This window comes from Sorex araneus, chromosome 5 (assembly GCF_027595985.1).
Source record: "Sorex araneus isolate mSorAra2 chromosome 5, mSorAra2.pri, whole genome shotgun sequence".
NCBI classification, from domain to species: domain Eukaryota; kingdom Metazoa; phylum Chordata; class Mammalia; order Eulipotyphla; family Soricidae; genus Sorex; species Sorex araneus.
Genome location: NC_073306.1, coordinates 200,996,459 through 201,016,855, shown reverse-complemented (window position 1 = coordinate 201,016,855; position 20,397 = coordinate 200,996,459). Strand labels below are relative to the sequence as shown.

Genomic DNA, 20,397 nt, shown 5'->3' with positions numbered 1-20,397 from the left:
ACCCTCCTGGCCTCCTGGAATTTCAGTACCTATTAAAGTAATGTCTAACTAATGCATTATTATAATAATCACATAGCGAAAATCCAGATAATAGCTAGTCCTCAAAATTCCCAAGTGAGAGTTCAAAAGCTGTGATTCTCTACACGGGAATAAATGACCCCTCGGATTCTGAAAGCGAAAGTCAGGGGTGATGTCAAGATCTGTAAAGGGAAATGATCAAATTAACTCGCATGAGGAAATCTTCGGGGAGGCACAGATTCGTAGCAAAATATCACAGAAAGGTAAGGAAAGAAAATGCTAATAAAATGCATTTCTAAGATTCCACCTCTGGGGTTAGGGGAATCCAGGAGTCTTGGGGACCAGAGGCTCTCCCAGTGACACTCGGCCAATTAGTCCTGACGCTTCCAAGCTCAGGCCCTGCTGGCCTGAGGGCATTCCAGGGCTGTGGGGTGTCGGGAACCAAGCTGGGGTCCCAGTGCATCTCCCTAACTCTAACTCCAGTGTCCTGAAAGTTAAAATGGGAAAGGCTTCTCATATAATGAAGAAAATAGAAAAATAGAAATCCCTCTCTATCACTTGATTTGGGTAAATTTTTATCAGGGAACCCGAGAACTCACCCTCTCTGGTTAGGAAGTCAACCATCAACATCTACCCTGTTTTTTGTTACTCACCTAATCAAAGTAACCACGTTAACCCAAACCAAAAAGAACAACACACAACTTGTGAGTTTACGCAGTGAGAAGCATCTAAGACAGCACATTCTGAGACCTCATTTGGCCCCTGGCTCATATTTACAGCTTTGACATTTTAGCTTCAATCGAAAAAGAATTTCTTGAGGCTGGAGCGGTCGCATAGCAGGTAGGGTGTCTGCTTGTAGGCAGCCAGCCTTGGTTTGATCCCAAGCACCTTGTGTGGTTTCCTGAGCCCCACTAGGAGGGATGCCGGAGCGTGGAGGCAAGAATAAGCCCTGACAGTTGGGATAGAGAAGGAACCACTATGAAAGTGATCGCTCTGGGGCTGGAGCAATAGCATAGAGGGTTTGCCTTGCACTCGGTCAACCCGGGTTCAATTCCCAGCAAGCACCGCCAGGAGTAATTCCTGAGTGCATAGCCAGGAGTAACCCCTGTGCATTGTCGGGTGTGATCCAAAAACAAACAAACAAAAACAAAAAAATGATCGCTCTGGATAAGAACTGCATGCTGAAAGTGGGTTAGGGAGCAAGCATGATAACCAATCAGTATCTGTACTGCAAACCATAATGCCCAAAAGCAGAGAGAGAGAGAGAGAGAGAGAGAGAGAGAGAGAGAGAGAGAGAGAGAGAGAGTGCAAGACTGGTGCAGGGGGCAGGGAAAGGTGGTGGCAAGGAAACTGGGGACATTGGTGGTGGGAAATGTGCACTGGTGGAGGGATGGGCATTGGAACACTGACTAAAACCTGACCATGAACAGCTTTGCAACTTTATCTCATGGTGATTCAATAAAGAGAAAAGAAAAGAAAAGAAAAGAAAAGAAAAGAAAAGAAAAGAAAAGAAAAGAAAAGAAAAGAAAAGGAAAGGAAAGGAAAGAAAAGAAAAGAAAAAAAAAAGAATAAGCCCTGAGCACTGCTGGGTATGGCCCCAAAGAGAGAATGAAAGAAATTCCTACTACCTGTCCAACCCTGGGATCAAATTAGCTTGGGATGAATTTCTCACCATCCCTGGCTTTCAGTCACCTGCGGTGCGACTGCAGCAGAGGTGCCTGGGTGGGGAGCAGTGTGTGTGTGTGTGGGGGGGGGGGTTTGCTCTGAGTCTCTGTTACCTGGGATCTTGCTCTTCTCATTAGGGACAGAAATATGAAGATATCAGTGTAAGGAAAAAAACACTGATCTTGTTCCTCAGAATAGAACTCACACACTGACGAGCCCAATAGTTAGGTTGTCTAAATAAGATATTCGATCCTGCGGCTGCCTGCGCCCAGAAGACAGATCTCTCCCTTCCCTCCCTGCACAGGTTAGCGACTCACTCCCGCAAGCTCACTCATTCAGCACAGAGGCCGAGATATGTATTCTGGACACATCAGTTCAAGTCGACAGCTGAGGGATAAGCGCAGAAGAGCCATCACATTTAGTTTTATAGCATCTACCAGGATTTCCTCTGACCCACGCTTGACGGATGACCATGCGGGCACCCCATTTAAGTTCATCGTTAACAAGGTGCTTTAACTGCTGCAAACTGAGTTTGACATCGTCTGCCTACATGATAGGTAAAATAACCCTGGAGAGAGAAATATTTAAATAAACCCACGCCAAAATAAGACAAGTCTTAACTGGAACAACTTCCAATTGTTCTGAGAAACAATTCTATTGAATTGATTCAATACAGTCAAGTCAGGCACCATAATACAATGGTTAACAGCGCTGATGCTGTAGCCAGGTTGACTGAACACAAACCTCACCTCTCTTAGCTACATCAACATAAGCCACCGACTAAAACTTGCAATGACTTAGTTTCCTCTTCTGAAAAATTGGGGATAATAATGTCATATTATTATCCGCAGGTCAAGGTGAGGATCGCACGATAAAGGCTAAGAAATACTTACTATAGACATGTAAGTACTTGTTTGGTTGTCAGGTTATTGCCCACAAGTGCCAAACACTTTTCTAGTGGCATTTTAAACAAATGAAACAAAATTTATCTAGCTCATCATTTTTACTGAGTCCAAGAAACCTCAGAATACATTTGAGACTTCGTAGACAAGTGAAATTATTCACTGTCGAGAAGTTTTCTTACCTGTGTTGAAAATGCTTGTATGTTGATCAGCTTTGGCTCCGAGAAGAACTGCTGGTCACTGATTTTCAGTGAAAAGTAACCTTTCCTAAAAGATGTGCCCCAGAACAGAAAGGGAAAATACAACCATATTAGTCCTCAGAAAGACAAAAAGATTTAGAAGTATTTTCACGGGGGTGGGTTGGGGATTTGGTTCAATGGCTAAAATATCTGCCTGGAAAACATGAGGCCGCAAGTTCATCCCCTGGCACCTGAGGCATGTGCAAGCATGATTCAGGCACCTCTGGTGCCTGTCGTCCCTGGTGCCACGTGTGATCACCTGCTGCTCTGCAGGGTGAGATTCTCACCTCAGAGGGACTGACGAGCACCCAAGCTAAAATAAGCAACACCAGACCAGGAAGTGTGACCCCTCAGCCAGTAGGTATACAAGCCCCATAGCTACAGGAACACATCCCTTGGCGAGCACTGAGGCTGAGTGTGAACAGCGTGAGAGGCTGGGCAAATCCGGGTGAGCTACACAACTCCACTGTGCAAGCATCATAGCCAAGTGTGGCTGGAGTCACAGCCATCACAGCAACATCTCAAGAGAGAGGACAGGTAGAGAGCAGTGAAGCAAAGTTCTTACATTTCCAGGTCACAGGCAAGTCAGAATTTGCATTATGCCACCATAGGAATATAACACTCATATTGCAAGTTAAAGAAAGATATCTGGGGAGGTGGCTCAGTGGTATGGCGCTGGGTGAGACCCTGGGTTTGCTCCCTGGCACAGGAAAAACATATGAGCAGATAACAATAAATATGAGGAGATGCAGATAAAACTACTACGAAGTTTTAGATATCATGTATCACTGTCATCCGTTTGCTCATCGATTTGCTTGAGCAGGCACCAGTAACGTCTCCATTGTGAGACTTGTTCTTACTGTTTGGGGCATATCAAATATGCCACGGGTAGCTTGCCAGGCTCTGCCGTGCGGGTGGGATACTCTCGGTAGCTTGCCAGGCTTTCTGAGAGGAGTGGAGGATTCGAACCTGGGTTGGCTGCATGCAAGGTAAATGCCCTACCCGCTGTGCTATCACTCCATAAAAATAATGTGAGATCAAATTTTCTTTTACTGAAGTATTTTTTGATGGACTGGAGTGATAGCACAGCGGGTAGGGCGTTTGCCTTGCATGTGGCTGACCCGGGTTCGATTCCTTCGTCCTTCTCAGAGAGCCTGGCAAGCTACCAAGAGTGTCCCTCCTGGCAAGCTCCCTGTGGCGTATTCGATATGCCAAAAACAGTAACAAGTCTCACTTGCCTGCTTGAGCAAATCGATGAAGAACAGGATGACAGTGCTACAGTGAAGTGCTATAGTGCTATTTTTTGATAATTTTCTCAGCCATTTAGTTGTAGCAAGTGATATAAAACACATGACTGTGTGCTGGCTTTGGGAGGATGGTGGAGGGAAGGTCACACTGGAGGTGGGACTGGGATCTGAACACTGAAAGCCTGGGACAACTGTATTATGAACAATTTTGTGAACATGTGTTTAAATAAAGGGAAGCAAAGAATGTGAACATGCTGCTTCCTGTTTTTTAAGTGGAGTAAATATTGGCTGAAAAGATAGTGGCGTTTCAAGTGCTCTGTTGGCACATAGCTGACCTGGGTTCAATCCCTGGCACCCCAGATGGTCCCCAAAGCCCCACCAAAGTGATTCCTGAGTACCGAGCTAGGAGTAAGCCCTGAGCACCACTGGGTGTGATCCCAAACCAAAGAAAAATCCAAGTGAGATATACAATGAGTTGGAAATTAGCAGTCAGGGCAAGACAAGTTAGTAAGACAGGATAATGGTTCAAACAGGAGAATGGAATCTTTCGCGGTATCTGAATATTTCTCTATGACTTCTGTCTCCTACAGACCCTCTTCCTAACCTCTGCCATTTAATTCATGAGTATGAACCCTCACTAGCAATGTTTGAAATCATATTGGAATGAGATGACTGCAAATGTTCCTTCTCCTGGCACACATGTATGCAATGTGGGGCCAGAGAATGAAGGCTGACGATCCCTTGGGAACTTAGAATTAGCCTGAAAGCCCATTCGGCTACAGGGAGCCAGGAACTATCGTGCCTACAAGAACGTGGTGGACCAAGGCTTGTGGGTGATGAACCAAGAGACCCTAAGACAGGAGCAAGACTTGAGCCCTATTTCCCGCTTCTGATTCTGGACCTGCTCTGAAACCGACCATTCCTTGCTGCCTTCGAGATCTGAGCCCTTCCCATGATGTGATCCATTACGAGCCTTACTAGTTTTCTTAATCTAGTTCAAATCGATTTCCATTACTTGCAACCAAAGGGCCTAATTAGTAGAACACAGTGAGGCTCTTTGCTGTGTTCCTATTTTCAGCGAGACAGTGTTCCCACAGCTGCAGGCCCCGTGGAAGGGAAGCTGGGAGTTAGCAGCCTTCAAAGATCAGCCAAGTGCAGAAGCTGCTGCTCACCGGCCAGGGTGGCATTCACACACTCTGGCAGTTTAAACGGTTCTGTCTACTGTGGAAACCATTGCTTTTCAAGTTCTTGAACAGGTTTCCTTGTTTGTTTGTGCAATTAGTGTTTAGGCAGCGTTTGGAGATGCTCGGGGTAACTCCCGATTCGGCACTCAGGAATTAGTCCTGGCAGTGCTCTGGGGACCGTATGGGATGCTGGGGATTAACCCTGGGTCAGCGGTGGCTGTGTGCAAGGTTAAGTACCCTACCTCACATATTATCTCTCGGGCCCCCATCACAGCTACTCAGGGAACTACACATGCACTGTAAGAACATGGATGGATCTCAAAAGCATTATGTAAAACCCTGGAACAAAGATTTCATTCACATGACATCTCAAAGGATAAGATTATTAGGGTAGAAAACAGACTAGTGCTTTATAGGGATATGGGAGGAAGGGAGGGGCTACACAAGGAGTTTCTTGGACAAAAAAAACTATTTTATATCTTGCTTGTGGTTGTGGCTTGAAACTGAGAGTGACTCTATTATTTGTTAACACTCATGGTAACACACTAATGGTGTTAACAAATATGTAGCCTCCACTTAAAAACATGAAATTTTACTAAACACAAACTATACTACGATATATATATTTTTTCTCATCTTCTTTCCTCCATTTCATCATGAAGCTTTCTGCTTCATTTATTTTATTTGCAGGGAGGGCTCCCAAGCAGTGCTCAGGGGCCCAAGGGCCACTCCTAGCAGTATAACATGACCAGTGCTCGGCCGGGTGATGTGAAGCAGCTCAGGCCCTGTGGTGCTCCAGGTGCCACCAAACCTACAGCTAATAGAGCTCCGGGACCACTCAGGGCCAGGAATCAAAGTCGAGGCCACAGACAGGCAAGGCCCGTACTGCAGCCCTCGAGTCCTTCTGTCCCACCTCCATCCTGCCACTCTCCTCTCCCATGGCTAGACTCTAAGGGAACGCAATTAATGAAAGCACAAAGGAGGGTGTCATCCCCAACCTACTGGGAAAATTGCCTGATGATGGCATCAAGATTCCAGCGACCGTATTTAGCATTTCAGTGAAGTCAGTTGATCACAGTCACTAGGTCTATATTTAGAGACTGTCCTAGCCACTGCAGGAGTTTTCCCCTCCCTATAGAATTTCAGAGTACAGCTGGGTGAGGCGCTTGCCTTTTTTTGTGGCTGACCTGGGCTTGATCCCGGGCACTACACAGGATCCCAGAGCACTGCCAGGAGTGATCCCTAAGCACAGAGACAAGAATAAGCCCTAAGAATAGATGAATGTGATCCTCAAAACTAATAACACAGAAAAAAAAAAAACTTTTAAATGAATCTAATCCAAAAGAAGCATGGCTAGTGTTTTCATGAGGAAAACAGAATAGAAACCTATGTGGTAGGCTGTTTCTTTGATTTTGGGTCATTCAGAGACTTGTATGTATGATGTATGTGAGATACATACATATATACACACATACATATATACACTCTATATGTATTTATATATAATATATATTATATTATATAAGTCTCTTGCCCACATGCCTGGCTGTCTTCCCCGGGGCCCCTCGGAGGGGATGGGCTCCAGCTTCCCACCCCACCCCGAGCAGAGCTCCCGGCGGCCGAAGACCACCAGAACCTAGCTATAGTCACGCTCGAGGCCCCTCTCCACACATTCGGACAGGCCTCACGCATGAAGGTACTGGCAGAGGAACCCAGGTGTGTGTAATCCCATCAACGGCCAACATCCAGAGAGATTCTTAAAAGCAAGCTCCCAGAAGCGATATCTTGTAGCCTGCTTCTCCCTCTGGGATAAATTGGCAAGCTTCTGAGAGTTTCCTGCCCACATGGGACAGCCTTGCAAGCTTCCCATGGTGTATTCATATGCTAAATCCAGTAACAAGCTGGATCTCATTCCCCTGACCCTGAAAGAGCCTCCAATGAGACATCATTGGGAGGGCCCAGTTGAGAGAGACTTCTAAGATCTCAGGGAAAGGACGAATGGAGAGGTTACTGAGCCCACTCAAGAAATCGATGATTAATGGGATTTTGTGATCGTAATCATGATACATTATATACTACACATTTATATCTATAAAATTTCCTCTTTTTCATGGGTTCCTCCCAACTTTATTTTACTGTTCTTCTCACTCTTTCTTTTGTATGTGTTTTTTAAATAAAGAAAATCCACCATTGCAGTGGGTATCAAAAACAAAATATGGAATACTCAAAGACTTGCCCCCCAAATGGTGTCATCCTTTGTTCTGTTCAGGGTTCAGAGCTATTCATTCAACCATATGATGAAATATTCATTCAAAGATGAAAGAGGCTAGAGAGCTAAAAAGGTTGACTTTGGTCGTCTATGGTATTCATACATTTCACAATAGATTCCATGACAAGTAACCACTGGCCTTGCATGATGCCTTGTTATACTCTGTGTGTCATACAAACATATGAGAACAACAAAATGAAAGCATGGAATGGAGCAAACATTTGAAGGGTGGCATCAAACACCGGCAATGTAAGCTTCATTTCTGTAGAAATGCAGGGATTCTGTGGCCCCCTGAGAATGAAAGCACATGACCAACCAAGCCCCAGTGTGATGGAGGTGGCAGAAACTGTAAGGGACAAACGAAGGGCTGTGGAGTCACAGAGTTGTGGGTGGGAGTCCCCTCTGCACTCACAAACCTTATGCAAGATTATTTATCCTCTAAAGGCACAGACTGCCTGGAGATGGGGAATAAACTGCATATGATTTACATAAAATGATTAGCAGAGTGTCCAGCTCAGAGCTAGCAGTTAGTAAATGTTGCTTGTTCTCATTCCTATAAATGGTCCTTTGAGGTCACTGGTATCACCAGTGCTGACCTGAAACTGAAAAACTGCCGTTAACATTTCTCTCCACCTGTCGCCTAGTCCAAATCTTAAGAAAAAAAAAAAAAAACCTCAAATTGAATGGGAGCAGTAAAAGTGACTCCCCATATCATTATCACGATTCCTTGAGTTTTGATTCCTTTTTTACATATATAATTTCCCATGAATTATCTGCACCAATGAAGCAGAGCAGTGATAAGGAGAGTCCAAGAAGCTAATCTAGATTTTCTCTAGAATTAGTAGAAATTCTCTGCCAAATATGTGGCATTTTTGCTTGGGTTGGTGTGAACGATCAATTGTGTCTCCTGAAGCACAGTCAGCTGGAGTGGGGAGGACACGCAGAAGTGGGCTAAACAGAGGGCAAAGCCAGAGAGGCTCACAGATTAGCAATATTTAAAGGCATGCACTGGATAATAGACACTTGGCATGACTCTTCTCTGCCTTCCAACTCTGGGATTCTAGGAACCAGACAACAGCTTGAAAACCACGAGCTCAGTCCTCCTGTCCCTCCAACGTATTCCCCAATGCTGAAGCCATAGCATCTGTTGTTTCTGCTGAACCCCCCCAATTTAGTAACTGTTCTATGAACTGCTGCAGCAGAGAAGTAGCCCTAATAATGATTAATAATGATTAATAAAAAGGCCCCTCAGAGTGCTCTCTGAGCAGTTACAGTGAAATGATGGCAGGCAGCTGAAGCATTGGGCCTTCGTGAAGTATCGGGACGGGGAGGGAAGGGGTGGCTTCAGGAGAGGGAGACAGGGCAGGCCAAGCCCTACTGGGCCAGAGGAAAGGGGAGCACGGGGCATGGAGTCACCTGGGCTTTTCTTTGCTGTGCACAAAACGCACTTTTTTCTCATGCACATCTTTCCAGCTAAAGTGCCTGGCCTTGTCGAGCTGAACCTCTTTCCCGTTCCTTGAAAGCAGCAGCTGACCATTGGTGGGAGTGCTCACAACATGGAACAGGAGGTCTTCAACGCTGCCATCCTGGTCTTGGACATTCAGGAGCAAGAAATCCAGTGGCTTCATAGAACCAATGGCAAGGGTGAGGGAACCATTCACATGAAGACTCGGAGTGTGTATTTGGGCTAAAAAACATATTAATCCAGAGGTCAGGTTGGTGCATTCACCAATTAGATCTTTAGTAAATACACTGTAGCACTGTAGCACTGTCGTCCCGTTGTTCATCGATTTGCTTGAGGGGGCATACAAAAATAGATAAATAATATTAAGAGGAACAGAGATGAAAGAACATGGGTCTCCACATATCATCAGTCTCCTCCTCATTCAATCGTTTCCATCATAACACACATGAGGCTATAGGATCATATGTTTAACTATAACACACACACCCCCATTTGAAATGATCAGAGCAGATCTATTTGATCTTGATTCAGGCAATGTTTTCCTATAAAAGAAGTCACAAAATAAAAATAGACATATTAGATACCATTAAAATAAAAGCAGTTTTGGGTCTCAAAGGATACCAGCAAAAAAGTGTGAAGACAGCTCACAGAATGGTATGAAACACTTGTAAATCATTTCTCTGAAAAGGGACTTGTAATGAAAGCATATAAAAAACTCTTATAGCTCAAGGAAAGACAACCCAATTTAAAAACAGGTGAATAATCTGAATAGGCACTTGGAAGACAAATAAAAGGTCAATAAGCATATAAAAAGGTTTTGGACATTATTAGTCTTCAGGAGAATGTGAATTGAAGCCTCATTGTGATGCCATTTCACAAGATCTAAGAAGGACAATAAAAGGGTTCTTTTGGCATGTGGATAAACTGAAACCTTCATCCATTGCTGGTGGAAATGTCAAATAGTGCAGCAGTTTGGGGAAACAGTCTGGCAGTACTTCAAACAAACATAAAGCTACTAGATGACCAAGCAAATCCTCTCCTAGGTATATACCTGAAAGAACTGAAAATATAGGTATTGTTTTGGATAGCATATAGCATAAAAACTCCTACATGAATAATCATGGCAATCTTGCACAATAGTCCTGAGTAGATATACCCAAAATACGTTCATTCATTCATCTATGGATAAAAGAAATATGGTATATCCACATAATACACTGTTATTCAAACAAAAAAAACCCCACAATGATGTAGCAGCATATGCCCATATTCATCATGTGGCTGAATACAGGAACAGCTATGTATGAGAGAAGCCGGACATAAAGACCATACATTGCATGACTGCATGAAAAGTTTAAGGTAGGTAAATCTGTAGAGACAAAAAGTAGATCAGTGCTTGCAACAAGGAAACCATTCGAAAAGGTTGCTGATAATTATTAGATTTTTCTTTAGGATGATTAAATAGCCTGAATTATGGCACGGTGATGGTTGTCTATGTGAATATTCTAAGTCACTGAATTGTATATTTTAATGGGTGAATTCCACTCTACATAAAATATATCTCAATAGTTTGATTAAGAATCAGATGGGGATCTTTAGAAATAAAGCAACTTGTGCCCTACAGATGGGGGGCATGGAGAGATAGTACGGCTGGTAGGGCATTTTCTTGCACATGGCTAACCCAGGTTAGATCCCTGGCACCCTATATGCTCCCTTGAGCATGGACGGAAAGGATTATATTTCTGAGTGCAGAGCCAGGAATAACCCCTGAGTCATCGCTGAATATGGCCCCCAAACCAAACCAAAACCAAACCAGATGTTCTGGCTCAGAACCTCAGGTATTTTATATTTCCCAGGTAACTCTAATAATCTTTCAAGTTTGAGGATCATGGTCCTATCCCAATATAAATGACCAACAGACCTATTCAAAGCAAGAAGAGAGGCTGGTAGTATTTTCTGAAACAGTATCAATGAATAGATAATGAAGGAGGATGATCAGAGGCTTATATTCAGAATTCATCTGAGAGATACACATTTTTGTGTAAAAAGTTCTCTAGCAGCTTTCCACGAGAAGCATCTGACGGGTACGTTAGGGTTTCCTGACCACGATATAGAATTCATCCTGTCTCCTGCTTGTTTCGTCTGCACTGTAATTGGTCACGTTTCCTTTTACAACCAGGTGAGGCAGGACTGCTTGGCAATGCTGAATTTCAGGGCTCTTCTACTGTAAAATTATTCTAATGAAAGCAAATTCATTTTTGCAAGCTGCCTCACATTCTACCCCAAGAGAAGGAATCTGACTCTCAAGTAATTGAGTTCCAGAAGGATCTCCCCTGAAAATAGGCTCAAGATTCCTCCCTCATGGGAAGTCTTAATATCTTTAGAAGTCAGAAATGCAAATTTTAAAAAAAGGATTGACAACAGTTGTTAAAATATGTCTCATGTAACCATGGAATGCTCAGATATAAATGGCTCCTGAGTTTCATTCATCCATATAATTTGTGGGGTTCAAAATTAAGATTTAATTTAAAATTGCTTTCCTTTGTTTTTTAAGGTGAAATGTTATTAATATATTGGAAAACAATAGATCTTTTCCTTTAACATGCTACTTTATTCTTTTTGGAAAATGATGTGGCCTGAAATCTATCCACTTTAAATATGTAAAGCTAATGGGGCAGATTCCTTTTATTATCCATTATTTATTTATCATTTGTCTTCAGTGTATGTACAAAGGAAGCATCCCTATCACCTGGTATAATGTGTCCTTTAATTTTGTATAAATATAAACATATTTGTAAGTATAGCACTGTAGCACTGTCATAGCACTGTCGTCCCGTTGTTCATCGATTTGCTCGAGCGGGCACCAGTAATGTCTCCATTGCAAGACTTGTTACTGTTTTTGGCATATCGAATGAGTATGCCACAGGTAGCTTGCCAGGCTCTGCCATTCAGGTGGGATACTCTCGGTAGCTTGCCGGGCTCTTCAAGAGGGACGAAGGAATCAAACCCGGGTTGGGCACATGCAAGGCAAATGCCCTACCCACTGTGCTATCGCTCCAGTCCTTGTAAGCATAAATGTAATAAATAATATTTTAAGGATTAATATAATTTTCTGCAATGTGGCTATAGAATTCAGTATTATAGAAAATTTTATACCAAATTTCTCATCTATTTGTTGTGATTTATTGGGGAGAGGGCATTGTGACTTTGAAAGCTAAGATTGGTACTTTATCTTTTCCAAAGATCTTAGATGTGGAGTTTTCTCAATGTTCTACCTATAATAAGAGTTCCTTGTTTCATTTTTCTGTAGCCACACCAGGGGCTTTCTCAGATGGGATTCTTAAACTTATATGAAATGTATCTGCAAACTCAGTCTTTGTGACAGGAAGTTACAGGTGAATTCGCCAAACCATGGAAGGAAAAGGACTTACCAGAACATGTTTCATTAGGAGTGTGGGCAGAGAAACCAGGAACGCAGCTGGCAAGGCAGAGGCCAAGCTTCAGGAAGAATCCCTGGGCACAGACATAGCACCGGTCCCTGTGTTGGCACTGCAAGCATCCCGGCGGACAGGCTATCAAAGAGAGGACACACAAAATAAGGTCCATCAGAGACCCTGACCCCCAGGAGGCCACCAGTGATAAAGTGAGGAGTGAGACACAAGCCACATGGCTCCAACTGAGCAAGAAAGAATGCTAACAGTTTACTACTGTGTCTCCTGGGGCACTGATCTCCCCATCAAAGGAAAAGCATGCTCTCACACTCTGCACTGTGATCAGAAAATGCGGGCAAATGGGTTGTTTAAAACACTTAACCGTATTGGGGTTGCTGAGATAGTACAGCAGCAAGGTGATTGCCTTGCACATGGCTGATCAAGGTTTGATCTCTGGCACTCAATATGGACTCCTGAGCCAGGCATGATCCCTGAGCAGAGAACCAGGAGCAAGCCCTGAGTGGCACAGGGGGTGTTCTAAAATGCCCACCCCCGCAAAAAAAACAAAAAACAAATAAAGCATATTGACTTGTAAGGAGGCAGACGATGGCGGTTAAGAGCACAGAGCCTATTTGGGTACTGAGTACCATTCCTTCTCTACCACCTGTCAACTTGGGCATGTTTTTTAAAAAAACTTTTGCTGCATGGGTCTCCTTTGGAAAACTGAGGCAGGCACCTAGTGCACGTGGCTGTTGAAAGCATTACATGCAATGTCACATGAAGTGACTAAACCGTGCCTGTCACACAAAGGACTCAACTGCACCACTACTATCATGCTACTTTCACCTCACCACGATTGCTGTGACTATCATTTTAAGCGTATGAGTACAGCGAGCTATTTGAAGGACTATGTGATTATTTTGGTTGAGTCAATTATTTTCCATGAATCCAGTCTTTATTGCCTAATGTTCTTGCTTCTCTTTGGGGAGAGCTTTCCAAGGAGTGAAGAGAGGGCAGAAGTCACACTTCTGGACACCAGGGCCAGGTGGCTCAGTGCCAAGACCCAAGAGTGCAGAGTTGTTTGGGTTATGTGGAGCTGGGGACCACCTGACCATCCCAGTGGTACTCAGAAACCTGTTTTCTATTTTGTTGGTTGAGTTTTTTGGCGTGATGAGGCAACACTGGATCAGTTGTGCCTCAGGATTAGAATCAGAATATATGGTTTGAATATCTCTTTTCAAAACTAATTTTTTAACTGAGTGAGGGTCTGTGATTTACAACACTGTTATTGGTGGTTTCCGAAGCACATAATTCCAACATCACACCCACCACCACGGTAGTCACCTCCTCCCTCCAAGGACCCCCATGGCCCTTCCTTTGAACAGTCCTCCCCGCAAACTCAGTTGTGTGAATAAAATTCTCCCATTAGGTTGCCATTCTCTGACCCTTTGATTTTGGTGGTTAAGAGCATAGGTCTTGCTATCTACCTTTAAGTCTCACAAATAAGAATGATCGTTTTGTATCTACCCCTTTCCTTGGAACAGATTTCACTCAACATAATATCCACAAATTCTATCCATATTACAGCAAATTGCAAGATTTTCTTCTTTCTTTGAGATGCATAATATTCCATTGTGGATAAACACCACACCTTCTTGAGCCATTCATCCATATCTTGGCTATTGTATAATATGGCAATAAATATAAGCATACATATACACACCTAATAGCTCATTTTAACTCTTTATTAATGCTTTCAAATATCTTATATTTTCCAACTGTAAAATAGGGTATAATATTCTACCAAGTTATTCTGACTACTGAATAAGATAATGCAGATGGAGAAAACTTGGTGAACTATAAAATGCCATGCCCAAGGATTAAATATCACTGTATGAAATATCAAGCAATATTTTAAGTTGGTACATGGTAATAATTGCGTTAGAAATGATGAAGAAACACTGATGGATAATTCTGTGAACAAGATTAAGACTTTGGATAAAATTTCATTTAATAAAAGCCCGGTGAGTCTCACTAAGTTGTCCTATGAAATCCTACTCTCCAAGGGTATTATGACAATATCAGGGTCACCCATGATTTAGTCTATTTACTGAAGATTCTATGCCCATATCGATAGGGCTGATCTATTCTTAATGGATATCACACCCGAGTTCAATATAAGCATTATATCCAATAAAATATTGGCTTCGTTTCCATAAAGACCTTTAAGGACAGTATTGATTTGTGCAAGAGAATTATTGGCCTGCACTTCTAGATTCTATTTAACCAGCAATTGGCAGATGCTCACAGGAAGCCATCAATAACTTCAGCCAAGCTCCCCCGAGCTTTCATTTGGCTTCTAGTTCAGCTTCCCCTTGATGCCCTGTGCCTGGGCACACCTTACTTGCTGTCCTCCCAGAGAACTCGGCATGATCTCCACGTTACCTGTGCATCTGTGGGTTACATGATCGGCAAAGTACCCCTTGCCACATTCCTGGACGCACTGAGATTCCAGGAGGAGAAACGGCTCTTCGCAGCGGGTGCACTCCCGGGGACCTTGGCACTGGAGACAGTGGCTGTCACAGCCTGAAAGACAGAAGTCAACGGGAATGTGCATGGCTTCCGAGGGGCTCCCGACCCTCCTGGCCGGCGGGGCGATGTGCGCTGCAGTCAATGAGGGTCCAAGAGCGGCTGAGATTATACTCGGCCTCTCCCACATTCAGTGTTCCGTCCTCTAAAGTGGGAATGGACAGAAGATCCCTTCCCACTGGAAAAGGATGAGACCGAGCAATGGAAAAAGCTTGGCAAAGTAGGAACAGATATTCACCATCATGGTGACTATTCCCCAGCCCTGTTACTGTACAGCCTCTCTCCAGTGTCAAGCTTTTCGGACTCAGCTGTTAAACCTCAACAGAACATTCCCGCAAGGCCCTCTGGAAACTCTGAGTGGGCACTTCAAGTGGAAAGATTTTGTGATACTCCAATGAGGCTGAGGCCTGGGGAGAAAGCTCAGAGGGCTGGGGCATGAGTGTTACATGCGGGAGACCAGGTTGGATCTCGGGCACTGCTTGCCCTCCCGCCCCTCCCCCCAGCATCACTGAGACTGCCATCCTGCCAATAAAACCAAGTGAGCTTCCAAAGGTGTGCGGGGTCTGAGAAAGGTGCTAGTGGGGTAGCTGGTGTGTAGAGCGTTCTGGGAGGCATGTGGAGGAACATGTGTCTGTCCATGTGCCAAGTAACCTCCTGATCCAGAGAAAACGTTCTTCAGCTCTTTTTAAAAACTGTATTTATTTTTTTAAAATTGAGATTTATAAAGTTATTGACAGTTGAGTCTTAGGGATACAATATCCCAGCATCAATCCCAATATCTGTGTCAACTTCCCTCCACCAGGGTTCCCCTGCGCCCTGCCACCTTGACAGCTCGTTTCAGAGATGAGTGGTGGCAGATCTCCTGGTTTCCTGTCGCCGAGTCTGTGCTTTGGATATACAGCTACGGCGCTCTCCCATATCACCGGCAGACCTGAAGCCCACGTTTTAGTAAGAGTATTTGGACGGGGGGTGACGGGGGAGGGGCTGGAGCGATAGCACAGTGGGTAGGGCGTTTGCCTTGCACGTGGCTGGCCCGAGTTCGATTCCCAGCATCCCATATGGTCCCCTGAGCATCGCCAGGAGTAATTTCTGAGTGCAGAGCCAGGAGTAACCCCTGAGCATTGCCGGGTGTGATGATCCCCCCTTAAAAAGTGTTTGGACAGTGAAAACAGAAATGGGGCCACTTTCACTGTAATGAAGCAGAAGTTCTTTCAAAGCAGCCAGAAGTTGGGTAAAAAGCCAGAAAGTAAATTTGCCAGAGGCTCTTTCTCAGAACAGTTAAAAAAAAAAAATCCCAAGCAGGTGGCAGCTTAGGTGAGGGTGGGAGCTCTAGGCACTTACCCTGTTTTTTAATTTAATTTTATTCTATTTTATAATCACAATATTTGATTCCATTTCATAGTCAAACACCAATCCCACCACTATGACACCTTCCTACCACCATATTTCAGATACTTCCATCCTGAACCCCAATCCCTGCCCCCAAACAGAACCAAAATAATGTATTGTGTATTGTTTGTTATGAAAAACTGCTGCAAATGCTACAAAAAAGTCTCCTTCAAGGCCAGAGTGTGAAGATTGCTGTATTCCACCCAGCCCTTCTGTAGGAGATCACCGACATGTTGCTGAAGGCTGAGCCTTGTGCCGGCGCTTACCCTTGCAGAGGCCCGAGTGGCGGTAGAAGGCGGGCGAGCACTGCTCCACGCACGCGCCCTCCTGCAGGAGGTAGCCGTCCAGGCACTGCCGGCAGTCCGTGCTCAGGGGCCCGGTGCAGGCGCTGCAAGTCCAGTGACACTCTAGGGAGAGAGAAAGTGCGCGTGAGAAGGGCTTCTTCCCGGCCGTCCTCAGAGCCAGCCCCTCTTTTCTTTTTTTTTTAATTATATTTCTATTTCTTTTTATTTTATTTAAAAAAAATTTTTTATTAGAGAGTGGGGCTGGTGCAATAAATAGCACAGCGGGTAGGGCATTTGCCTTGCACACGGCCGACCCGGGTTCGATTCCCAGCATCCCATATGGTCCCCCGAGCACCGCCGGGAGTAATTCCTGAGTGCAGAGCCAGGAGTAACCCCTGTGCATCACTGGGTGTGACCCAAAAAGCAAAACAAACAAACAAACTTAGAAATTTTGTGTTCGCCTTCCACTCATACAGTGATCATTTACCCATCCCGACAGAGAAGGGAACACCAAGTGGAGGATGTGGGGAGGACCCATTCGGGTTGGAAGATGCGAACTAAAAGTAGACTAGAGCACCCCATCTCTGAGGACGCCGTCTGCAGCTGCCAGGGGGAACGCGAGGACACCGGGAACGGCATCAGAGAAGCGAGCCCGAGCGCTGCTCGGCTTGTAGCAGCCCGAACGCCTCTCGGAGGGCCAGTGTTCGCTGTGTGAGACATGGGCATGGGCCAGGGTCCGTCCACACTCTCTCGAGCCCGCCTGGCAGCAGGGCCGCCCATGAGTCAGATCACGGCGCTCTGCAGGCCCAGGAGCTCTTGATCCCGGGACACAGCGTCTTCACACACAGCCTGCAGCTGGCAGGGGCCAAGGTGCGCTGTAAGCCCAGACTGGAGCTCCGCCCAGGGTGCTCTCGGGAAGCCGTCATAGGCCCAACTAAGAATGTGTCTGGTGGAGAGTACCATGCTAAGTGAAATGAGTCAGAGAGCGGGACAGACAAAGAATGACTGCACTCATTTGTGGAATACAAAGTAACCGAGCGGGAGACTAACACCCAAGGATAACAGAGATAAGAGCCAGGAGGACTGCTCCACGGCTTCCAAGCTGGCCTCACATGCTGGGGGAAAAGGCAGCTGGGATAGAGAAGGGACCACCAAGGAAAGGATGCGCAGAGGGCTTGCTCAGGATGGGAGATGTGTGCTGAAAGTAGACTACGGCCTGAACGTAGTACTAACACCCAAAAGGAGAGAGAGAGTAAAAGGGAATATGCCTGCCACAGAGACGGGGTGGGGGCAGGGGGGAAGGGGGGAGTGATGAGGGGATGCAGGAGGGATTTGGGGAACATTGGTGGTGGAGAATGGGCACTGGTGGAGGGATGGGTACTCAATCATTGTATGACTGAAATATAAGCACGAAAGTTTCTAAGTCTGTAACTTTATCTCAGTGATTCATTAAAAATTAAAAAAAAAAAAAGAATGTGTCTACATCCCCAGTGATGCCAGGCACACAGCCTCTGCTTCTCCTAACCCAATAACAGGAATAATTGTGCTGGAGTCCAACAGACCTACGGAACATTCCAGAGAGCAAGGGCGGCTAACTGAAACCAAAGAGGATCTCATTCAGAGAGCAGAACTGATTTATTCACATGCTTAACCTCCAGGAAGGCCAGCACTGAAAAGGGACAATAAAAGAGTAGGTAGAGGCTTTGCATCAAGGACCTTCTGTCGGGGGTCCAAGCCTTTATGTGGTACAATAACGCAGGAAAGCTGTGAGCAATACACACTTCCAGGCGCAACATCAGAAACACTGAGTGAGTCTCAGGGACCTGGGACCCGGAGAGCACGCTGGGATGGTTGTTTGTGCCACTCTGATTATTAGAGTGGTTGCCTCCACTGTGGTTCGTTATATTTTGTTTTACTTTGGACTCACACACGTCTGATACAGTTCAGAAAGTCTTATTTGAGAGTTCACATTCTAGCTATATGCATGGAAGACGGGGCAAGAGAGCATGCTTAAGTTCTTGGAACTTGAAGCCAGGGAGATCTGCATTTGAGTCATGACTCTGCCCCATTTTGTTTTCTTTACATCTTTTCTTTCCTTTAAAAAAAAATTTATTTTGGGGGACTGGAGCGATTGCAAGTGGGTAGGACATTTGCCTTGCACGCGGCCAACCTGGGTTCAATTCCCAGCATCCCATATGCTCCCCAGAGCACTGTGAGGAGTAAGTAATTCCTGAGTGCAGAGCCAGGAGTAACCCCCAAGCATTGCCGAGTGTAAACCAAAATGCTAAGAAAAAAAATTTATTTGGGGGGGGTCACACCTGCCAGTTTTTAGGGCTTACTCGTGTGCTCAGGGCTCACCCTCAGCAGGGCTGAGGGACCGTATGAGGTTCCAGGGATTGAACCTGGGTGCGGCACACAGAAGTTAAATATCCCACCCACTCTACTATTGCTCGGCCCCTTCTTTAAATATTTTCTGTCTGACTTCCCTTACCTGCAAACAGATAAATGTCGTATACTATGGCATATGGCTGCTGTGAAGATAAAATAAACTAATCATATAAAGAACATGGGGGGCTAGAAAATAGTGTGAAGGGGTGGCATGCATGACTTACATGCTGAGGTCCCAAGTTCAATCACATGGTCATTCCTGACCATGCTCAGCGTCCCCAACCTAAGGCTCACCACGTCCACATGGTCCCCAACACCGCTGGAACTGAGCACCTAGTCATCAGGTCTGACACTGCTGACCGGACACCAGACTCGGGGCACAGCTGGGGAGCGTCCAGGAGCTTAGCACCATGTCTGACACCCAGGAGCACCCAGAGAGATACGTGCCGCTCAAACACTTTTCTGCAGAACATACATCCTCGAGTTCCCTCATCTCTAGCTTCCCTCGTTGGAAGGCAGGGGAACTCACTCATTAGTCACCGTTCTCTCTTCCCTGATGCAATATTTCTAAGACCCAAAGAGGCAGGTAAAATGTACAAGACAGTATCCGTGCCTCCAAGAAGATTTATAAAGTTAATCTCACCCATTTATTTGACGGAATCCGTCCTAAGGGAAAATGACTAAAACAGAATCTTGAAAATTGCCAGCATAGTTATGAAATCATTTACAACGGGGAGGATTTGTGCTAATCTTGTTTTTCACCGCAAACTGACAACCGCTGGTTAGTGGGAGGGGCGGGGAGGGGGAAAGTCTTCTGTGGTCTTGAGCAGAGCAGACCACCTAAGTTGACAACCGAGCAGAATTTCTTGGACTGGAAAGTGTGCGATTTTGCAAAGCCTTAAAGTGTCCCAAGTTTACTTGACAGATGTTTGATCTCCGTATCTGAGTCCCAGCTTCTCTGGCAGAACCAGTGTGAGATAAAGAAGGAAAATAGAACAGGAACAAGGGAAGTTCATTGTTTAACTCTCCGTTTTCCCTTGGCTAAGCTCTGTCACTCAAAGAGGGTAAGTCCCAAGAATTTCGATCCGGGCAAACAAGGAGATCTGTACCTGGCGTTTGACAGTCCTTCTGAAAACAGACCTGGGAACAGTGTTTTCACTGGCATCCAGCAATCTAGAATTGTAAGGACAAGTGCCTGCAGGGCCAGGAATGTCCTGTAGACCTCTACAACGGGGCTGGCGGGAGAGAACATGGGCTGGTTGGGATAGTGGTATCTGAAAAGCTCAGGACGCACCCAATACCGAGGACAGTCGCCTCTCTAGCCTGC

General features: G+C 45.1%; 1 protein-coding gene across 1 annotated transcript in view; it reads right to left on the bottom strand.

The window, feature by feature from the left end:
- Window positions 1–20,397, bottom strand: part of FRAS1 (Fraser extracellular matrix complex subunit 1) — a 523,736-nt gene that overhangs the window by 178,524 nt on the left and 324,815 nt on the right. The window contains exons 24-28 of the mRNA XM_055139083.1: window positions 16,665–16,805; window positions 14,866–15,006; window positions 12,421–12,561; window positions 8,941–9,211; window positions 2,768–2,852 (exon numbers count right to left, since the gene is read on the bottom strand). Of these exons, the coding sequence (XP_054995058.1) occupies window positions 2,768–2,852; window positions 8,941–9,211; window positions 12,421–12,561; window positions 14,866–15,006; window positions 16,665–16,805 (779 nt within the window). The remainder of the gene's footprint in view (window positions 1–2,767; window positions 2,853–8,940; window positions 9,212–12,420; window positions 12,562–14,865; window positions 15,007–16,664; window positions 16,806–20,397) is intronic.